Below are 17472 nucleotides of genomic sequence, written 5' to 3'. Positions count from 1 at the left end.
CATAAGAGTTTCATAATAAAAATCATTGTACTAAAACTTGGAACAAATTAAACAAAACATTATTAAAAATAAAAGCGACATATTTTAGCTAATCTTTTCTTCCAAATGATTACATATAGGTAAAATATTTGAAGAAAATGACGTCACATGCCAAAACACTCCGAGTCAGCCAAAAAAGGCTTTAAAGATAACATGAATTAGCAAAATTTTTATAAAATCAAAGGACTAAAAGCTTAGTTATCAGAAAAGAATGACAACCAGCGTTTTAGTGTTTGCAGTTAACTATACATATCCCGCACATATTGTAATACCTTGACATGCGTTCCCATATTATATAAGTAAAGCCTTAGCCATTTTCTATATATATACTATAAAATGTTGTTGCTTAATTTTTAAATCAATAAATGCACATGCTAGACGTTTATTTTTATATTTTATATTCATTTAGAACTTTTAATTACACTTAAAACAAATACAGCATCTACTGTTGATCTACCTTTCCTAAAGCCGTATTGTACATCACTTAGAATGTTGCTTTGTTCAACCTTGGCTTATTAGATAAACGATCATTAATAATTCCAGTGAATATTTTCAAAATAAAGATTACAACTGTAATGCCGCTATAGTTATTTAAATCGGTGTGAACATCGTTTTTAAATAAAGGTACTATAAGGGTACTACACGACCATTCATCCATCTATCGGAAAAGAAAATAGCATTGAATATGTCATGAAATATATTAACCAAATGTGCAGAAAGAGCATCAAACGTCGCAATAAAATATTGAGCATTTTATCTCCAGCATAAGACTTATTCTATTTCATTTTTTTTTTTAAATAACCCCGATGTCCCGCGCAGTAATTGGATATATTAATTTCTCAAGTACATGTAAATTAATATGTTCCTTTTTACAAATGAATGGCTCCTTGGCCATACATTCAATATGTCAACAGGCAAACGTTTTACCCCCACGCACGTGCCTTCAAAAAGATGGGTACGGATTTTTTGTCAACAAACTGAGCGCATGTTTCACCACTCTGCCAACGAAACCGTTAGTCTATTTGTTTCTATTTGTCCCATTCCAGATCCTTTCTCTAGTATTTGTTAAAAATGGGTTTTTAGTGCCCAGACAAAATCATCTACAGCGTTGTCTGTAATTGAAACCAGATATGGCCCTTTCTCTGAACATTGTTGTTCAGCGGAGAACCATGGTAAATTATTTTTAACCATCACTTGTCGGTTACTGCCATTAAAGGAGATACTTAACATGGCATTATACTGAAACAACCAATGATAGCCTATGGGTTATTAATACCATTTGGTGTAGCATTAACTTAACTTAAGTAGCCTTCTACTCATCTACTATATGTAGGTCCTACCAAATTTCAGATACGACTAGGCTTACCTGAAGTACATCTAAATCATCTAAATTCAAAGCACTACATATATGCTAGGGTTTTATATGCACACACAAGTTCGATTTTAACGCATCCTTAAAAAATGAAGTACTTAATTCCTACTTCGCGTTCGCTTCAAACTACATGCAGCTGTTCGCTCGATTGTTACAAAACATGAAGCAATGAGTTTTGACAATTGAAAAGAGAACCTTTAAGTGCTATCAATTATGAAACAAAATATAAAGACAACGGTATGAAAATCGGATGCGAGGTTGCGTATGCACTGTAGCAATCTCAATGAACATCTATTCTGAAAAAAATGTTGTCAACAGTCCTAATTGACAATGCGGTGAAATTGAGGATACAATTTTTCACCTGTCCATTATGTAACGTCCAAATAAAGCATCGCATTGGTCAGTTATCCACTGTTCATCATTTCTCTTCAACTATTACTCGTCGGATGGAAGGAAGCCTCATATCAGACGAATATACATATCTTTGACCACGTCCAGAACTACATACGTCAATTTAAATGTTTGAGTACAAATTTCAACAAATCCCGATCCCGACCTGACCAGTCCCTGAACCATCACCTCAGCCCACCGCTCTTTTCTCCCGTCTTCTTCTTTTCTTCCTTCCAATTCATTGATTACAGGCTAAAACAACTTGATATTACATATCAGTGTTTACACCGTACGACTGACGATAGGATTATATTCTTAGCGTAATGTTATTGCAATTACGTGCGAAAAAGGGTTCGAGTTATCTGCAACAAAGCGAAATTCGAGAGACCACTATGAATATGGACGTACTGCAAATTATTCAGTCCTTTACATTTACTAACCCATGTTTACAGCGGTTTGGAGTTAATGCGACGATTGAAGTGAACTATGTCTTATATATTGAGGGAAAAACACTGAATGAATATACATACATATTTGTAAAATTTGATTCACGTTCGTATTTTTGTGTTTTACCACTCTTAGGGAAATATAAAATACAGTGAAAATGGAAAAAATCTGTAATTATCTTTTTAAATGCTAATGTTTATATCCATTTTTAGATGTGTCAATCAGCCATTTGTTTGACAAAATAATATAGTGAAACTGTTATAAAATTAACAGAATAATAAGCAAAATTAAGTGTTACGAAACATTTTATTTTGAAAATCTTAACACAAGTTGCATTGAAGTTTTTTTTTTCAAAAAATGAAGGCTGTTTGTTTTCTTGGGGCGTCACAATTCACAATTCACAGCCACAGATATTGTCTCATTCGAATCATTGGTGTTGATAGTGATGTACAAATCACATTCAGTTACTTCTTGAAGTTTCTTTTCCGCAGTATCAATGGATACGTGTTTCTCGTACTTGTTAGTCAGTGTGTTTGTTGCGAATATTATTAAAAGAATTCGTGCCTCCTCGTATTAATAACCCGACTACCCTGTCCAAGTCTCTGCCTTATGTGTTCCATAACGTCCATATTAATATTACTGATGGTTTTGATTCTCGAAAACTGTATAACTTAAGGTAGTCTTATTCTTTCTTCAAAAGTAGCTGAACAACCGTTGGTATATTTCAGATTGTATTTTTTTTGTTATTCTCAGACTGGGATATAAATGTGCTATATGTATGTCCGTTTGCCTTCTCTGCAAGTACCGCAGTTATGCCATACTGGAATACCCATAATAAAAAATATGTTCTTTAATATCATACGCTTAAACCGTTTATAGGCTTGATCATCTACAAATTAATGATCCGAAACTGTTTTTACAGAATTCATCATGAATCAATATGGCTCATTCTACTGACCATCACCAATATACTAACAAAGGACTCTAGGAAAGATTTTTTTAATTTTTAGTGTTATATTTAATCGGAAAACTTTTTTTCTAAAATAACCATGACCTTGAACATTGACCTACTGACCACAAAATAAATAGTTTTAATAGGATTGGAAACTAAATGAAGAAGGATGAATAGACACACAGACAGGACAGGAAAAGCCCTCACTTCAGGTTGTATAATAAACAACATGTAAGATTTAAGTTAAAGAATTGTATTATAATCCTAATATTCAATATAGCACACAAAGTATAAAAAACACATACACATGATTACAATAATGTAAATAAACAATATCAAAAGTGCACTAGATATTTTAACGACAGTGTCCAGGGCTGGCATTCAAAGTGTGTTCAAACTCCAAACAGCATGCGTAGGTCCGCCAGGGAGAGTTTATGATTTGTTTTCCCACTCCTGAAAGAAGAAATGAGTATAGTCAACACACTGGTAAATCACGTGTTACATTAAACCAGGTTGTTATTAAACTAATGGCTTCATGCCAAACGCTGAATAAACTGCTGGACTTGTTAACCAGAAAACAGCTAGATGTATCACATATCTTGAGCACCTTTGAAACAACACATATCGACTCGTTTCTGGTTAAAAGATTAGCATATGAATAAACAAACTTAAAAGCTGTGCGCGCCACTAGAATCATTAGACATGGACCTTTTCTTGAAAAGAATATCTCTTTTTACAGGCCTTGCACCTTAGCTGGGGTTTCATTCAGCACAATTGTTCATTTACAATTATAAATGTATTTATCAGCACTTTTGAATGACATTCATGATTCTATACATTAATTTCAGAGAGAAATATTGCCCAGAATGATGTTTTTGTTGAGTTTTTTTTTTAATTTCAAATATTGCCAATTATAACACTTTTTAAAAAAACTCTATTTCTCCATGTACTTGATCCTGAATTGAAAAAAATACCTGAAACATCTTTCCAAATATGTAAATTTTATGTCAAAGAAATTTCCCAATTTGCCTAAGGTATTTTTTTCTAAATGGACAGAAAAGACCCTGACTTATTCCCTGATTTTCAGACTTTTTGCAGGGCATTGTTAGTTACAGATACATGGGCGACAACTTCTCTTGATATTACACTTCTAAGTCTGTCACCCAAAAACTGCCCTTCAAATCAGTCAACACAGCCGTTGGTGCCATTTAAATATTTTCTTAAGTATATATAAGGTTTCAAGACAATGAATTGAACCCTTTAATTTATTTCTGCAGAAAAATAATTTACCTATAATTTTGCACTACATCTAAAGCGCAAATTAACAACCAGGAGCTTGACATTACAAATGTATTAACTAAAGGTCATACCCAGACAGCACATTTTTGGCAAGGGTGGTCTTCTTTTCCTGCAGTTGAACTATCTTCTCTTCCACAGTGTCTTTACATAGAAACCTGCAGTAAAATAAGAGAGAAACACTATACTAATAATTTTTTTGACGCTCCAAGTATTCTTCAATTATTGAACAGAAATGCAGCTCAACGTCACCACGACATTAACCACAAATACCACTCAAATCAATATGGTTTATCTGGTCTTGAGCAACCTTAAATGTCTACAATATTTGAGGTCCCTAGGCCGAAGCATTCACAAGTTATTGATTAAAAATCATTAGGACGTAAAATGTATTTTTTTTATTTTCTACAAAATTTAACATGTTGCTCTGTTTGAACAAGTATTTCGGGGTGAAATATTTCCATTTTGTTGAGTGGTAAAAGTTCAAAATCCCATGCTCGAAGAAATATGGTGCAACCTGGTGCAATAAGTATTGCTGATAAATTAATAAATTTTAGAGAATATTGTTAGTTTCCTTTTGTAAAGCTGTTCTTTTAAGTTAATATAAAATATTATTTGTTTGAAAAAAACAACAATCATACTGGAATCGCTAAACATGGATTTTACAGGATGGGCGAATAATTGGTACAGGCGAAAAAGTGGTGCCTAAACAGAAGGAAAATTAACTTTAAGTCTGATTTCAGTATTCATAATGAAATGTTTCACACATGTAGTGATAACTATTTAATTCAGGCGATTGCAATACTTCAAACATAGGTGATTGTGTTGTATTGGACCCACTGTGATATCAGAATCAACACAGCGTCTCAATGAAGTGGACAACACTGTACAATCTTACCTGTGTATAGACATTTTTCTTGTGGCTGACCCTGTATATCCTTACCTGTGTCTAGACATTTTTCTTCTGGCCGACCCTGTATATCCTTACCTGTGTATATAGACATTTTTCTTCTGGCCAACCCTGTATATCCTTACCTGTGTCTAGACATTTTTCTTGTGGCCGACCCTGTATATCCTAACCTGTGTATAGACATTTTTCTTCTGGCCAACCCTGTATATCCTTACCTGTGTCTAGACATTTTTCTTGTGGCCGACCCTGTATATCCTTACCTGTGTATATAGACATTTTTCTTGTGGCCGACCCTGTATATCCTTACCTGTGTATATAGACATTTTTCTTCTGGCCAACCCTGTATATCCTTACCTGTGTCTAGACATTTTTCTTCTGGCCGACCCTGTATATCCTTACCTGTGTCTAGACATTTTTCTTCTGGCCGACCCTGTATATCCTTACCTGTGTATATAGACATTTTTCTTCTGGCCAACCCTGTATATCCTTACCTGTGTCTAGACATTTTTCTTCTGGCCAACCCTGTATATCCTTACCTGTGTCTAGACATTTTTCTTGTGGCCGACCCTGTATATCCTTACCTGTGTATAGACATTTTTCTTCTGGCCAACCCTGTATATCCTTACCTGTGTCTAGACATTTTTCTTGTGGCCGATCCTGTATATCCTAACCTGTGTATAGACATTTTTCTTCTGGCCAACCCTGTATATCCTTACCTGTGTCTAGACATTTTTCTTCTGGCCGACCCTGTATATCCTTACCTGTGTATATAGACATTTTTCTTCTTGCCGACCCTGTATATCCTTACCTGTGTCTAGACATTTTTCTTCTGGCCAACCCTGTATATCCTTACCTGTGTCTAGACATTTTTCTTGTGGCCGACCCTGTATATCCTAACCTGTGTATAGACATTTTTCTTCTGGCCAACCCTGTATATCCTTACCTGTGTCTAGACATTTTTCTTGTGGCCGACCCTGTATATCCTAACCTGTGTATAGACATTATTCTTCTGGCCGACCCTGTATATCCTTACCTGTGTCTAGACATTTTTCTTGTGGCCGACCCTGTATATCCTTACCTGTGTATAGACATTTTTCTTCTGGCCGACCCTGTATATCCTTACCTGTGTATAGACATTTTTCTTGTGGCCGACCCTGTATATCCTAACCTGTGTATAGACATTTTTCTTGTGGCCGACCCTGTATATCCTTACCTGTGTCTAGACATTTTTCTTGTGGCTGACCCTGTATATCCTAACCTGTGTATAGACATTTTTCTTGTGGCCGACCCTGTATATCCTTACCTGTGTATATAGACATTTTTCTTGTGGCTGACCCTGTATATCCTAACCTGTGTATAGACATTTTTCTTCTGGCCGACCCTGTATATCCTTACCTGTGTATATAGACATTTTTCTTCTGGCTGACCCTGTATATCCTTACCTGTGTATATAGACATTTTTCTTGTGGCTGACCCTGTATATCCTAACCTGTTTATAGACATTTTTCTTGTGGCCGACCCTGTATATCCTTACCTGTGTATATAGACATTTTTCTTCTGGCCGACCCTGTATATCCTTACCTGTGTATATAGACATTTTTCTTCTGGCCAACACTGTATATCCTTACCTGTGTATAGACATTTTTCTTCTGGCCAACCCTGTATATCCTTACCTGTGAATATAGACATTTTTCTTCTGGCTGACCCTGTATATCCTTACCTGTGTATATAGACATTTTTCTTTTGACCGACCCTGTATATCCTTACCTGTGTATATAGACATCTTTCTTCTGGCCAACACTGTATATCCTTACCTGTGTATATAGACATCTTTCTTCTGGCCGACCCTGTATATCCTTACCTGTGTATATAGACATCTTTCTTCTGGCCGACCCTGTATATCCTTACCTGTGTATATAGACATCTTTCTTCTGGCCGACCCTGTATATCCTTACCTGTGTATATAGACATTTTTCTTCTGGCCGACCCTGTATATCATTACCTGTGTATATAGACATCTTTCTTCTGGCCGACCCTGTATATCCTGTCACTGGCCTGGTCCTCCAGAGCAGGGTTCCTGAAGCAGAAATACAGTAGAAAGTAATGTAAACAAGAGTGACACTCACAAAATACGCCCATCAATAATTTCTTGGATTCTAAGACAGAAAAGGCTCCTGAAAATCGTGTCTATAGATATAGACGATTAATCCCAAATCATGCCCAAAGACGATCAAGGTGTTCGGGATTTGAAAAACAACATTCTTGTAAAAATCGTCTCCAAGAGATGATTTATCCTTAATCGTACCCAAGAGACAATCAGTGTGTACTTGGCAAAGCATTTATACCGGCAAACATTCTTGGTAAAGATTTTATAGCTACAAACATTTTCAGCAAGTTTGGTGAAGGTCAGATGAGAATTGTTCAAGTTAGAGAGTAGACAAAGCTTAAATGGCAAGGACAGTAATCCTGAAGTGCTTCGGGGCATTTGGCTGATTATCATACTTGACCAATTTATTTTACCAACAAATATTTTCAGCAAGTTTGGTGAAGATCAGATGATAACTGTTCAAATTAGACAGTGGACAAAGCAAAAATGGCAAATTTTGACCAATTCAAGGGCCATAATCCTGAAGAGCCTGGCTGGTTATAGAACTTTGCCAAGAATATATACCAACAAACATTTATAGTAGCAAGTTTGGTGAAATTTGGATAAAAACTGTTCAAGTTTGAGAGTAGACAAAGCTAAAATGGCCAATTTTGATAAATTCAGGGGGCCATAACTCTGGAGTGCCTAAAGCGATTAGGCTGGTTATCGAACTTGACCTATGAAGTTTGGTGGAAATTGGATGAGAAATGTTCAAGTTAGAGAGCGGACAAAGCTACAATGGACAATTTTGACACATTCAGGGGGCCATAACTCTGGAGTGCCTAAAGCGATTTGGCTGGTTATTGAACTTGACCGAGATGTTTCACCAACAAACACTTTCATGACGTTTGGTGGAAATTGGATGAGAAATGATCAAGTTAGAGAGCGGACAAAGCTAAAATGGCCAATTTTGATAAATTCAGGGGGCCATAACTCTGGAGTGCCTAAAGCGATTTGGCTGGTTATCGAACTTGACCTAGATATTTCACCAACAAACACTTTCATGAAGTTTGGTGGAAATTGGATGAGAAATGTTCAAGTTAGAGAGCGGACAAAGCTAAAATGGACAATTTTGACAAATTCAGGGGGCCATAACTCTGGAGTGCCTAAAGCGATTTGGCTGGTTATTGAACTTGACCGAGATATTTCACCAATGAACACTTTCATGATGTTTGGTGGAAATTGGATGAGAAATGATCAAGTTAGAGAGCGGACAAAGCTAAAATGGCCAATTTTGACAAATTCAGGGGGCCATAACTCTGGAGTGCCTAAAGCGAATTGGCTGGTTATCGAACTTGACCTAGATATTTCACCAACAAACACTTTCATGAAGTTTGGTGGAAATTGGATGAGAAATGTTCAAATTAGAGAGCGGACAACATTGTGGAGCGGCCCGCCCGCCCGCCATGGGTGTTCCCATATTAGGCCATCGTAAGATGGGCGTATAAAAATAAGAAAATAGATATGTTTACCAGTAGATAAGTAAATAAGGATAATGACGGGAAATTACTAAATAACTGCACACTGTGTATTTACGTATACCATGGTTAAATTTCTAATATAATGATATCTAATCAAATACTCAATACAAATAATCAAAGAAATTTATCAAAAAGTAATCATTCAATAAGATTTTGAAGTTGAAGCAAATTATATTATGTATAAAAATTGGACATTGTTTAAAAAACTGTACTGCAAATATCAATATACCAATGACTGTCGAGTAGAAAAAGATGATTTCCGCCAATCAGATTCAGGCCACAACCACCTGCCCTCAATGACACAAGCATCACTTCTGGGCCGCTTGCATCATTGTTGAACTCATCCACGTACTCCATACGTTTCTTGGCCGGAATGTTTCCCTTGATAACATGACTGCGAATGTTCTCCCGTTCTAGGTGTAGTGCAACTATTTGCAACATGCTGGTCCACTGGGATACTATCACACTGAATGAATGAGAAAATTGGAAATATTGTGTGACTAAGAAATCTGTCAAATCTAGGGCTATCACAGAAGTGAGGACAATACCACCAAATGCAGATGTAAAGATCTCTCTAAGTATACTTTATTTTTTCAAAACAGGGCAATAACTCTGTGAAAAATACACTAACACTGCTAACAGCATGCACCACTAAGTTTGGTATTAATCAAGGAATAATCATTTGTGTACATAAGCATGCTCCACATGGAAATGCTGTTAAACAAACATGAGCGTCAAGTTTCATATAGCTGACTTTAAAGACTTAAGTCATGCCCAACACAAAAATAAACAACACTATGGCATATTTTCAAAAAAAGAAGACATTCTTAATATTACTTAAATTATACAGTATTGGGTGAAAGTTTGAATTTTTCAAAATACTAAAAATAGGGTGTTTACATAGGGAAATGCCATTTTTACAATACATTATATAGGATAAATATTTTCCAAAATACTGAATTCAGTATCAATACTGAAAACTTTCACCCATGCGGAGTAATATGATATTGATAAATAAACATTTATGAGGAATGACAGATCTAAATAGATAAATAGAGTTATTGGATACCAACCTTTTACACTTGTCTTTAGAGTTTGCTGGTCTGTGTATACTTAATATCTGGTCCATCAAGGCCTTCATCTGGAAATTACAGTCAAGCAGGATTAGAAACTGTTGGTAATCTAGATAAGTCAAGCACCATTAGAAAATATTGGTAATCTAGATAAGTCAAGCACCATTAGAAAATATTGGTAATCTAGATAAGTCAAGGACATTTAGAAAATGTTGGTAATCTAGATAAATCAAGGACATTTAGAAAATGTTGGTAATCTAGATAAATCAAGGACATTTAGAAAATGTTGGTAATCTAGATAAATCAAGGACATTTAGAAAATGTTGGTAATCTAGATAAATCAAGGACCATAAGAAAATGTTGGTAATCTAGATAAATCAAGGACCATAAGAAAATGTTGGTAATCTAGATAAATCAAGGACATTTAGAAAATGTTGGTAATCTAGATAAATCAAGGACCATAAGAAAATGTTGGTAATCTAGATAAATCAAGGACCATAAGAAAATGTTGGTAATCTAGATAAATCAAGGACATTTAGAAAATGTTGGTAATCTAGATAAATCAAGGACATTTAGAAAATGTTGGTAATCTAGATAAATCAAGGACCATAAGAAAATGTTGGTAATCTAGATAAATCAAGGACCATAAGAAAATGTTGGTAATCTAGATAAATCAAGGACATTTAGAAAATGTTGGTAATCTAGATAAATCAAGGACATTTAGAAAATGTTGGTAATCTAGATAAATCAAGGACATTTAGAAAATGTTGGTAATCTAGATAAATCAAGGACCATAAGAAAATGTTGGTAATCTAGATAAATCAAGGACCATAAGAAAATGTTGGTAATCTAGATAAATCAAGGACCATAAGAAAATGTTGGTAATCTAGATAAATCAAGGACCATAAGAAAATGTTGGTAATCTAGATAAATCAAGGACCATAAGAAAATGTTGGTAATCTAGATAAATCAAGGACATTTAGAAAATGTTGGTAATCTAGATAAATCAAGGACATTTAGAAAATGTTGGTAATCTAGATAAATCAAGGACATTTAGAAAATGTTGGTAATCTAGATAAATCAAGGACCATAAGAAAATGTTGGTAATCTAGATAAATCAAGGACATTTAGAAAATGTTGGTAATCTAGATAAATCAAGGACATTTAGAAAATGTTGGTAATCTAGATAAATCAAGGACCATAAGAAAATGTTGGTAATCTAGATAAATCAAGGACCATAAGAAAATGTTGGTAATCTAGATAAATCAAGGACCATAAGAAAATGTTGGTAATCTAGATAAATCAAGGACATTTAGAAAATATTGGTAATCTAGATAAATCAAGGACATTTAGAAAATGTTGGTAATCCAGACAAGTCAAGCACAATTAGAAGATATTGGTAATCTAGATAAATCAAGGACATTTAGAAAATGTTGGTAATCTAGACAAGTCAAGCACCATTAGAAATTGTTGGTAATCTAGATAAGTCAAGCACCATTAGAAAATATTGGTAATCTAGATAAGTCAAGCACCATTAGAAAATATTGGTAATCTAGATAAGTCAAGCACCATTAGAAAATATTGGTAATCTAGATAAGTTATTAGGACATTTAGAAACTGTTGGTAATCAGATAAATCAAGGACATTTAGAAAATGTTGGTAATCTAGATAAATCAAGGACATTTAGAAAATGTTGGTAATCTAGATAAATCAAGGACATTTAAAAAATGTTGGTAATCTAGATAAGTCAAGGACATTTAGAAAATGTTGGTAATCCAGACAAGTCAAGCACAATTAGAAGATATTGGTAATCTAGATAAATCAAGGACATTTAGAAAATGTAATCTAGGAAACTTGTATCATGACTGTCTAAAATACGTTTCCTTTAAAAAAATATCTGGAAGATTGTATATGCCTTATCTTGGTGTTCATGAGTTTATCTGGATATTTTTATTTTATTAACCTTAGTGCACATAGCCATTGAATTGCATATGCCTTACCTTAGTGCTCATGGCTTTTGGCTGAAAGATTTTATCTGTCTTGCGCAGGGTTGGTTCCTTCTCCTGGTCATCCAGTAACAGGTCCATCATCTGTTCCTCTAGCGTCAGTTCCAGACCCTCATTCTCCTGGGTTTCATCATCCAGGGCCTAAAACAAGCAGCCAGCAGATGATAATTGCTGTCTTGGTGATATATATTTCATTATCTTCTAAGCCAGGTTGGTTCCTTTTCAGAAAGGGTCTAGGGGGCCATTTCAAGAAGATCTTAGTTGATCTGAATCATAAACTGAAACTGTGTAATTGTAATATTTTCTTTAGTTTACTACATTTATGTGTGAATGGAACTTGAGCTAGTATCAATTTGTCTAAATTGTTGTCCTTTGTCACATTTAAGATTATTGAAATTACAACAAAGACCATTAAATGAAACTGGTCCCTGGCAGACTTTTATCTTATTGTCTCTCATCATAAATGATGAATATAATGACCATACATTCTACATTTCTTCCAACCATTGTGATTATATACCAGAAGTTCCAACATGGAAAATTCATCAAACAAAGAATATGCAAAGCTCCTTGAAACATACAGGGTATTTTGATACGAGATTGATTCAAATGGCAAGATGTCTGGGATATGTCACCTGAGTACAAACATCACCATGACCTTGACCTTTGACCTACTGAACCTAACATTGATAGGGGTCATAATTTTACCATGACCAATGTGCAAATCAAGTTTAAAGACTACAAGTCATTCAAACGTTATTGATCACAAACAAAAGTGAGATAAAGAAATTACTATGTGTCTGCCATGCTTGCATGTGACACAAAAAACTGAAACTCACATCCTTCATGAGGCTGAGATGACTGCAGCATTGCCTCAGTCGCAACAGCAACACCAGGATATGTTGTCCGGTACTGGGCCGCTGTGACCCCTCTCTGACATCTCCCACACCCGAACCTTGACCCTGGGATGACCCCTGATTGGGGCCATCTGGCTTGCCCAGAAAGGGGTTGGATGGTTTGGACGGGTTGTAGTCGTCCTTAAATGTCTCTTTTTCTTCATGTCTGGCTAGGTACTCCTTTAGCATTGACCTAGGTGATAATTGTTCAATGTGATTAAAATCATATCCTAAATATACACGCAATATAACAATCTGAGGTTCACACAAGGAAGTCATCTTTTGGCCACCTTTCTGTCAGCCAATCAGAGACTTCCTTTACATTTCAGAGATACAATTTAAAAAGATTGAGCAAACTTTTCTACATTTCATTGTTCAAACCAGAAGCGCACTGACAGTTACACTCTTAACTCAAAATCTAACATTGCTTGAGTATCACAGCTGGCACTATTTTTGTAAATTTCCAACAAAATCATTAAAATGAAACTTCTGATAGTCAATTATACCTTGGTTATTGTGTTGTTAAAAATTGTGCAGTATGGATACAGACTATGTTCCTTTTAAAAGGATTTACAAACAAAATATATCAAAAACTTCAATGTTATTATCAGGCCAAAATGATGAACAGTTTATATCTGTTTTTATGCACCAAAAATTTGCTGATAACTAATGTGGTCACTACCCTGCATAAAATGTGACAAGGAAATAACCAGGAAAATACGAAAAAATTCCAAATACATGGTATAACCTGCATGTCAAACAAACATTAAATATCATCACAAAAATAAAATGTACTGCACATTATGTTTCAAAATGTTTCAACAAACTAAAAATTAACTTACTTGGACTGTGCAAACACCTTGTCATATACCCGGCGTTCCTGATCAGACAGCACCAGCTCATGTGTAGTTGATGTTTTCTCAGGTAGAGGAACCTGTAAAGAAAGTTAATTAGTTATTAAATCCTTTTCCATTTCAAATGTTTATGCATATGAGTTCATTCTGACAGGAAATTGTTGCCCATTTGTTCCTTCAATATTGAAAGTCCATAAAGAAACAAGAGGCCCAAAAGGGCCTATACTCTACTGGCATGGCTCTTGTGGTCATTTTCAATCCAGAGCATGTACGTTTGAGTAATAGGCAACAAATATATAGTTCACTTTTAGTGTTTGGGTTAGCTGAAAACGCTGCACATTCAACATCTGAGGACAGGAAGTGTTGTGAGCAGATTAGTTGCCTGAACTATTTTAATATGTGCCAAGTAAAGGTAATCTGAGGGTAAAAAATAAGTCAGTAATGACCCCAGGGGCATAATTTGAACAAACCTTCACATGCAATTGTGACTTTACATGTAAACTTGGCTAAAAATAGACTTCGCTCATGTAGACTTGGCTAAAAATAGACTTAGCTTAAAATAGCATTTTTTATACCATAAGACCCATAATCCAGGCATGCATGGGCAGATCTGGGTGGTTTTCAAAAGGAACTGAGTTCTAATGGATATCTAATTACTGTACAAGTTTCATCGAGATACAATCAAAACTGAAGACTGTATCATGTTCACAAGCAATTGTTTACACACAAACTTTTTTTTTAATACTTTCAAGGCCCATAATCTAGGCATGCATGGTTGGATCTGGCTGGTTTTTGAAAGGAACCGAGCTCTAATGGATATCTAAATACTGTACAAGTTTCATCAAGATACAATCAAAACTGAAGGCTGAATCGTGTTCACAAGCTGGTGTTTACACAATAGCATTTTTTTATACTATCAAGGGCCATTATCTAGGCATGCATGGGCGGATCTGGCTGGTTTTCGAAAGGAACCGAGCTCTAATGGATATCTAGATACTGTACAAGTTTCATCGAGATACAATCAAAACTGAAGACTGTATCGTGTTCACAAGCAATTGTTTACAGACGCACGAACGCACGGACACACATATTACGTATACATTACAATCGCATAAGCTCTTCTGGCCTTTGGCCAGTAGAGCTAAAAATGAATCTACATGGGTAAAAATTTCAATCATATTAAAAGTAATTACACAAGGCTGTGATTAAACTGCAGATAAAGGGACTGAACATATTACAGTGATGAGTCTGGGGACTGAGGGTTGAAAAATATTACAGTTGGGTGTCTTAGGACCATACGGATGACCATATTCTAGTAGTGTTTGGGGACCATGGGGTTAAAAAAAAAAATACAGCAAGCTAAATTTTGACCATATTATAAATGCATGTATCACTTAAAATGATCAAAAGCTTACATCCTTGTTTGTTAATTTAAGCAGTTTGATTTTGCAGGTGAGTTTTCAATTTTGCTTGAACACTTACTTGTTGTACCCTTGTTGATAAGACAGGCACTGTGTCAGTTTATAAACAAAAGCCTGCGGGTGCAAAACGCTCGTCTGATTTTAGCTTTTACAATTTATTTATTTCATTCATTACATTTGATTACATTACACAGGTATTCTAAAGTTTTAAAGTGATAGCTCTGATAGTTTGCATGTAAGTGACCCATGCACAAAACTTAAAAAATCAGACAAGCTAAAAAGTACAAAGTCCAAAAATACTAAAATTTTCCCGAACTCCCCCTTTCCTTCCAAATGTGTGACTCAAAAACCTGTTTGATATATTGAAGTGCACTTGTCTGAAAACAATTGAAATCAATCCAACAAAAATTGAAGAAGCCATGTCCAATTCTCAAAATCAACCAAAATTTTTACTAAAAAAAACTGTTGAGACTCAACTCAGCATCAACCAGGATTACGACAATCAAGAGACGACGATCAAGCGACGACAATACCGGTAGCATATATTTTTGTTTTCAAAAATCAGAAGAGCTAATAAAACCCTTTAGAATTCCCCACCGACAGGAGGTACACATGAATTTTTGTAATGTTTTTATTTTTACATCTATAGCATTGTTTTAGTAATTTATTCCACAAACCAGAGGTTTTCCCGAAGCTCCAGTTTGAGTCTTTGTCCGTCGCAGTAACAGAGTCTTTACCAGTACATTGAGCCGGTTGTGGCCAGAAGCTGGAATAGGAATCACAAAAAAAAATGTTAAAAGTTAAAGCTTTAACACATTTGACCTTAGTCCTTCAGTGTTTAATTCCACCTTTTTGTGAATTGGTCCATGGAACTTACAACTTAAAAACAGTGATAAAATTGTGAATATGCCATTGTATATTTCAAACAAAGCCAAGAACCTTAAGATCCTGAATTTGACAATTTTTATAGAATAAGACTGCATCTAAACATATCTCTTCTACTTTTACTTTTTAAGTCTTGAGGGGATTGTAAATGGGGGAAACATTTCAGCTATTACTATCTACTATTACTACAGTTTGATACACGAATGTTCCAATTTGAAATTATTTAATATTTTTCATCTATATCATTTGAATGATGAGGTATGAAATGGAACTTTGAAGGTTCAAGTTTTTGCTCAACGACACCACCAATTACAATGACACCAAAGCTTTATCAAAACCTCAACTAATTTTTTTTAAAGAACAGGCAACCAAAAAAACAGTTCATACTTTTTTCAATATGAATGGTGATAAAAGATACTGATTACTTTTTGTGCCATCAAAACAATGCAATGTAATGTTTCACTCACAACTGCCAGTGTCAACCTGGCGTTTCCATACTTTGTACTCGTCAAATGGGGAACATCTCAAAAACCTGCAATACATGCACATATATAGGACATTCAGAGAAGAAGTGAATATTGCATATGAATAATGCAAATAAATAAATAATTGGGCCTCTTGGTTGCTTTTTATACACTACTGTCAGCAAAGTGTCAATAAAAATGATAGCTTTTATCCAAAGAAAATTCAACTTAGCTACTTGTATCAAATAAACATATTTAATTGATTGTTAACAACTTTCACTTTTATAGTTAAAAAATCTTTTTTGTACATGGTGGCAAATATCTTCTCTGCTCGTAAAGGGAGATCACTTGATAGAAGATTAATAAGCTGAAACTAATAGTCTATGAATCAAGTCTACCCACCTGAGCAGTGAATACATATCCAACAAATCATTCTGTATGGGTGTTCCCGTCAACGCCCATCGGAATCCCGCCCTAAGTCTACACACCGCCCGTGACTGAATGGCCTTGTGATTCTTGATGTTGTGGGCTTCATCAAGAATTACCCGCTCCCAGGCAATCTTCATTATGTTGGGCATATCTCGATTTGCTTTCTTAGTTTCTTCTGACTATATTGGGATAGAATTGAGATGTTTAAATAATTTTTTAAAATTCAAAAAATTACAAAAACCATTATACAGTTGGCCAGAGCTTCAAAAAAGTTGAAACCTCAATCAGTCCGGGCACACATCGAACCGGCACGAACTGGCAAATTTATGGTTTTTCGAATCTCTGCAGTTGACATATCTCAGATCGCTTACTTTCTTCATCTCTGCTCGTAAATGTTTAGAAAAAAACAAA

General features: G+C 35.1%; 1 protein-coding gene across 2 annotated transcripts in view; it reads right to left on the bottom strand.

The window, feature by feature from the left end:
• Positions 1-3437: 3437 nt before the first annotated feature.
• The window catches only part of LOC128212361 (transcription termination factor 2-like), a 28646-nt gene continuing 14611 nt past the window's right edge, over positions 3438-17472 (bottom strand). For both annotated transcript variants that reach the window (XM_052917781.1, XM_052917782.1), the window contains exons 12-22: positions 17035-17240; positions 16636-16700; positions 15961-16049; positions 13851-13942; positions 12952-13201; positions 12107-12253; positions 10107-10174; positions 9263-9499; positions 7409-7483; positions 4571-4654; positions 3438-3653 (exon numbers count right to left, since the gene is read on the bottom strand). In XM_052917781.1, coding sequence (XP_052773741.1) covers positions 3593-3653; positions 4571-4654; positions 7409-7483; positions 9263-9499; positions 10107-10174; positions 12107-12253; positions 12952-13201; positions 13851-13942; positions 15961-16049; positions 16636-16700; positions 17035-17240 — 1374 coding nt within the window. In that variant the 3' untranslated portion in view covers positions 3438-3592. The remainder of the gene's footprint in view (positions 3654-4570; positions 4655-7408; positions 7484-9262; positions 9500-10106; positions 10175-12106; positions 12254-12951; positions 13202-13850; positions 13943-15960; positions 16050-16635; positions 16701-17034; positions 17241-17472) is intronic.

Source organism: Mya arenaria, chromosome 12 (assembly GCF_026914265.1).
Source record: "Mya arenaria isolate MELC-2E11 chromosome 12, ASM2691426v1".
Classification (NCBI taxonomy): Eukaryota; Metazoa; Mollusca; class Bivalvia; order Myida; family Myidae; genus Mya; species Mya arenaria.
Note: the sequence above shows the minus strand (reverse complement) of the source record. Positions and strands in the feature narration are given on the sequence as shown.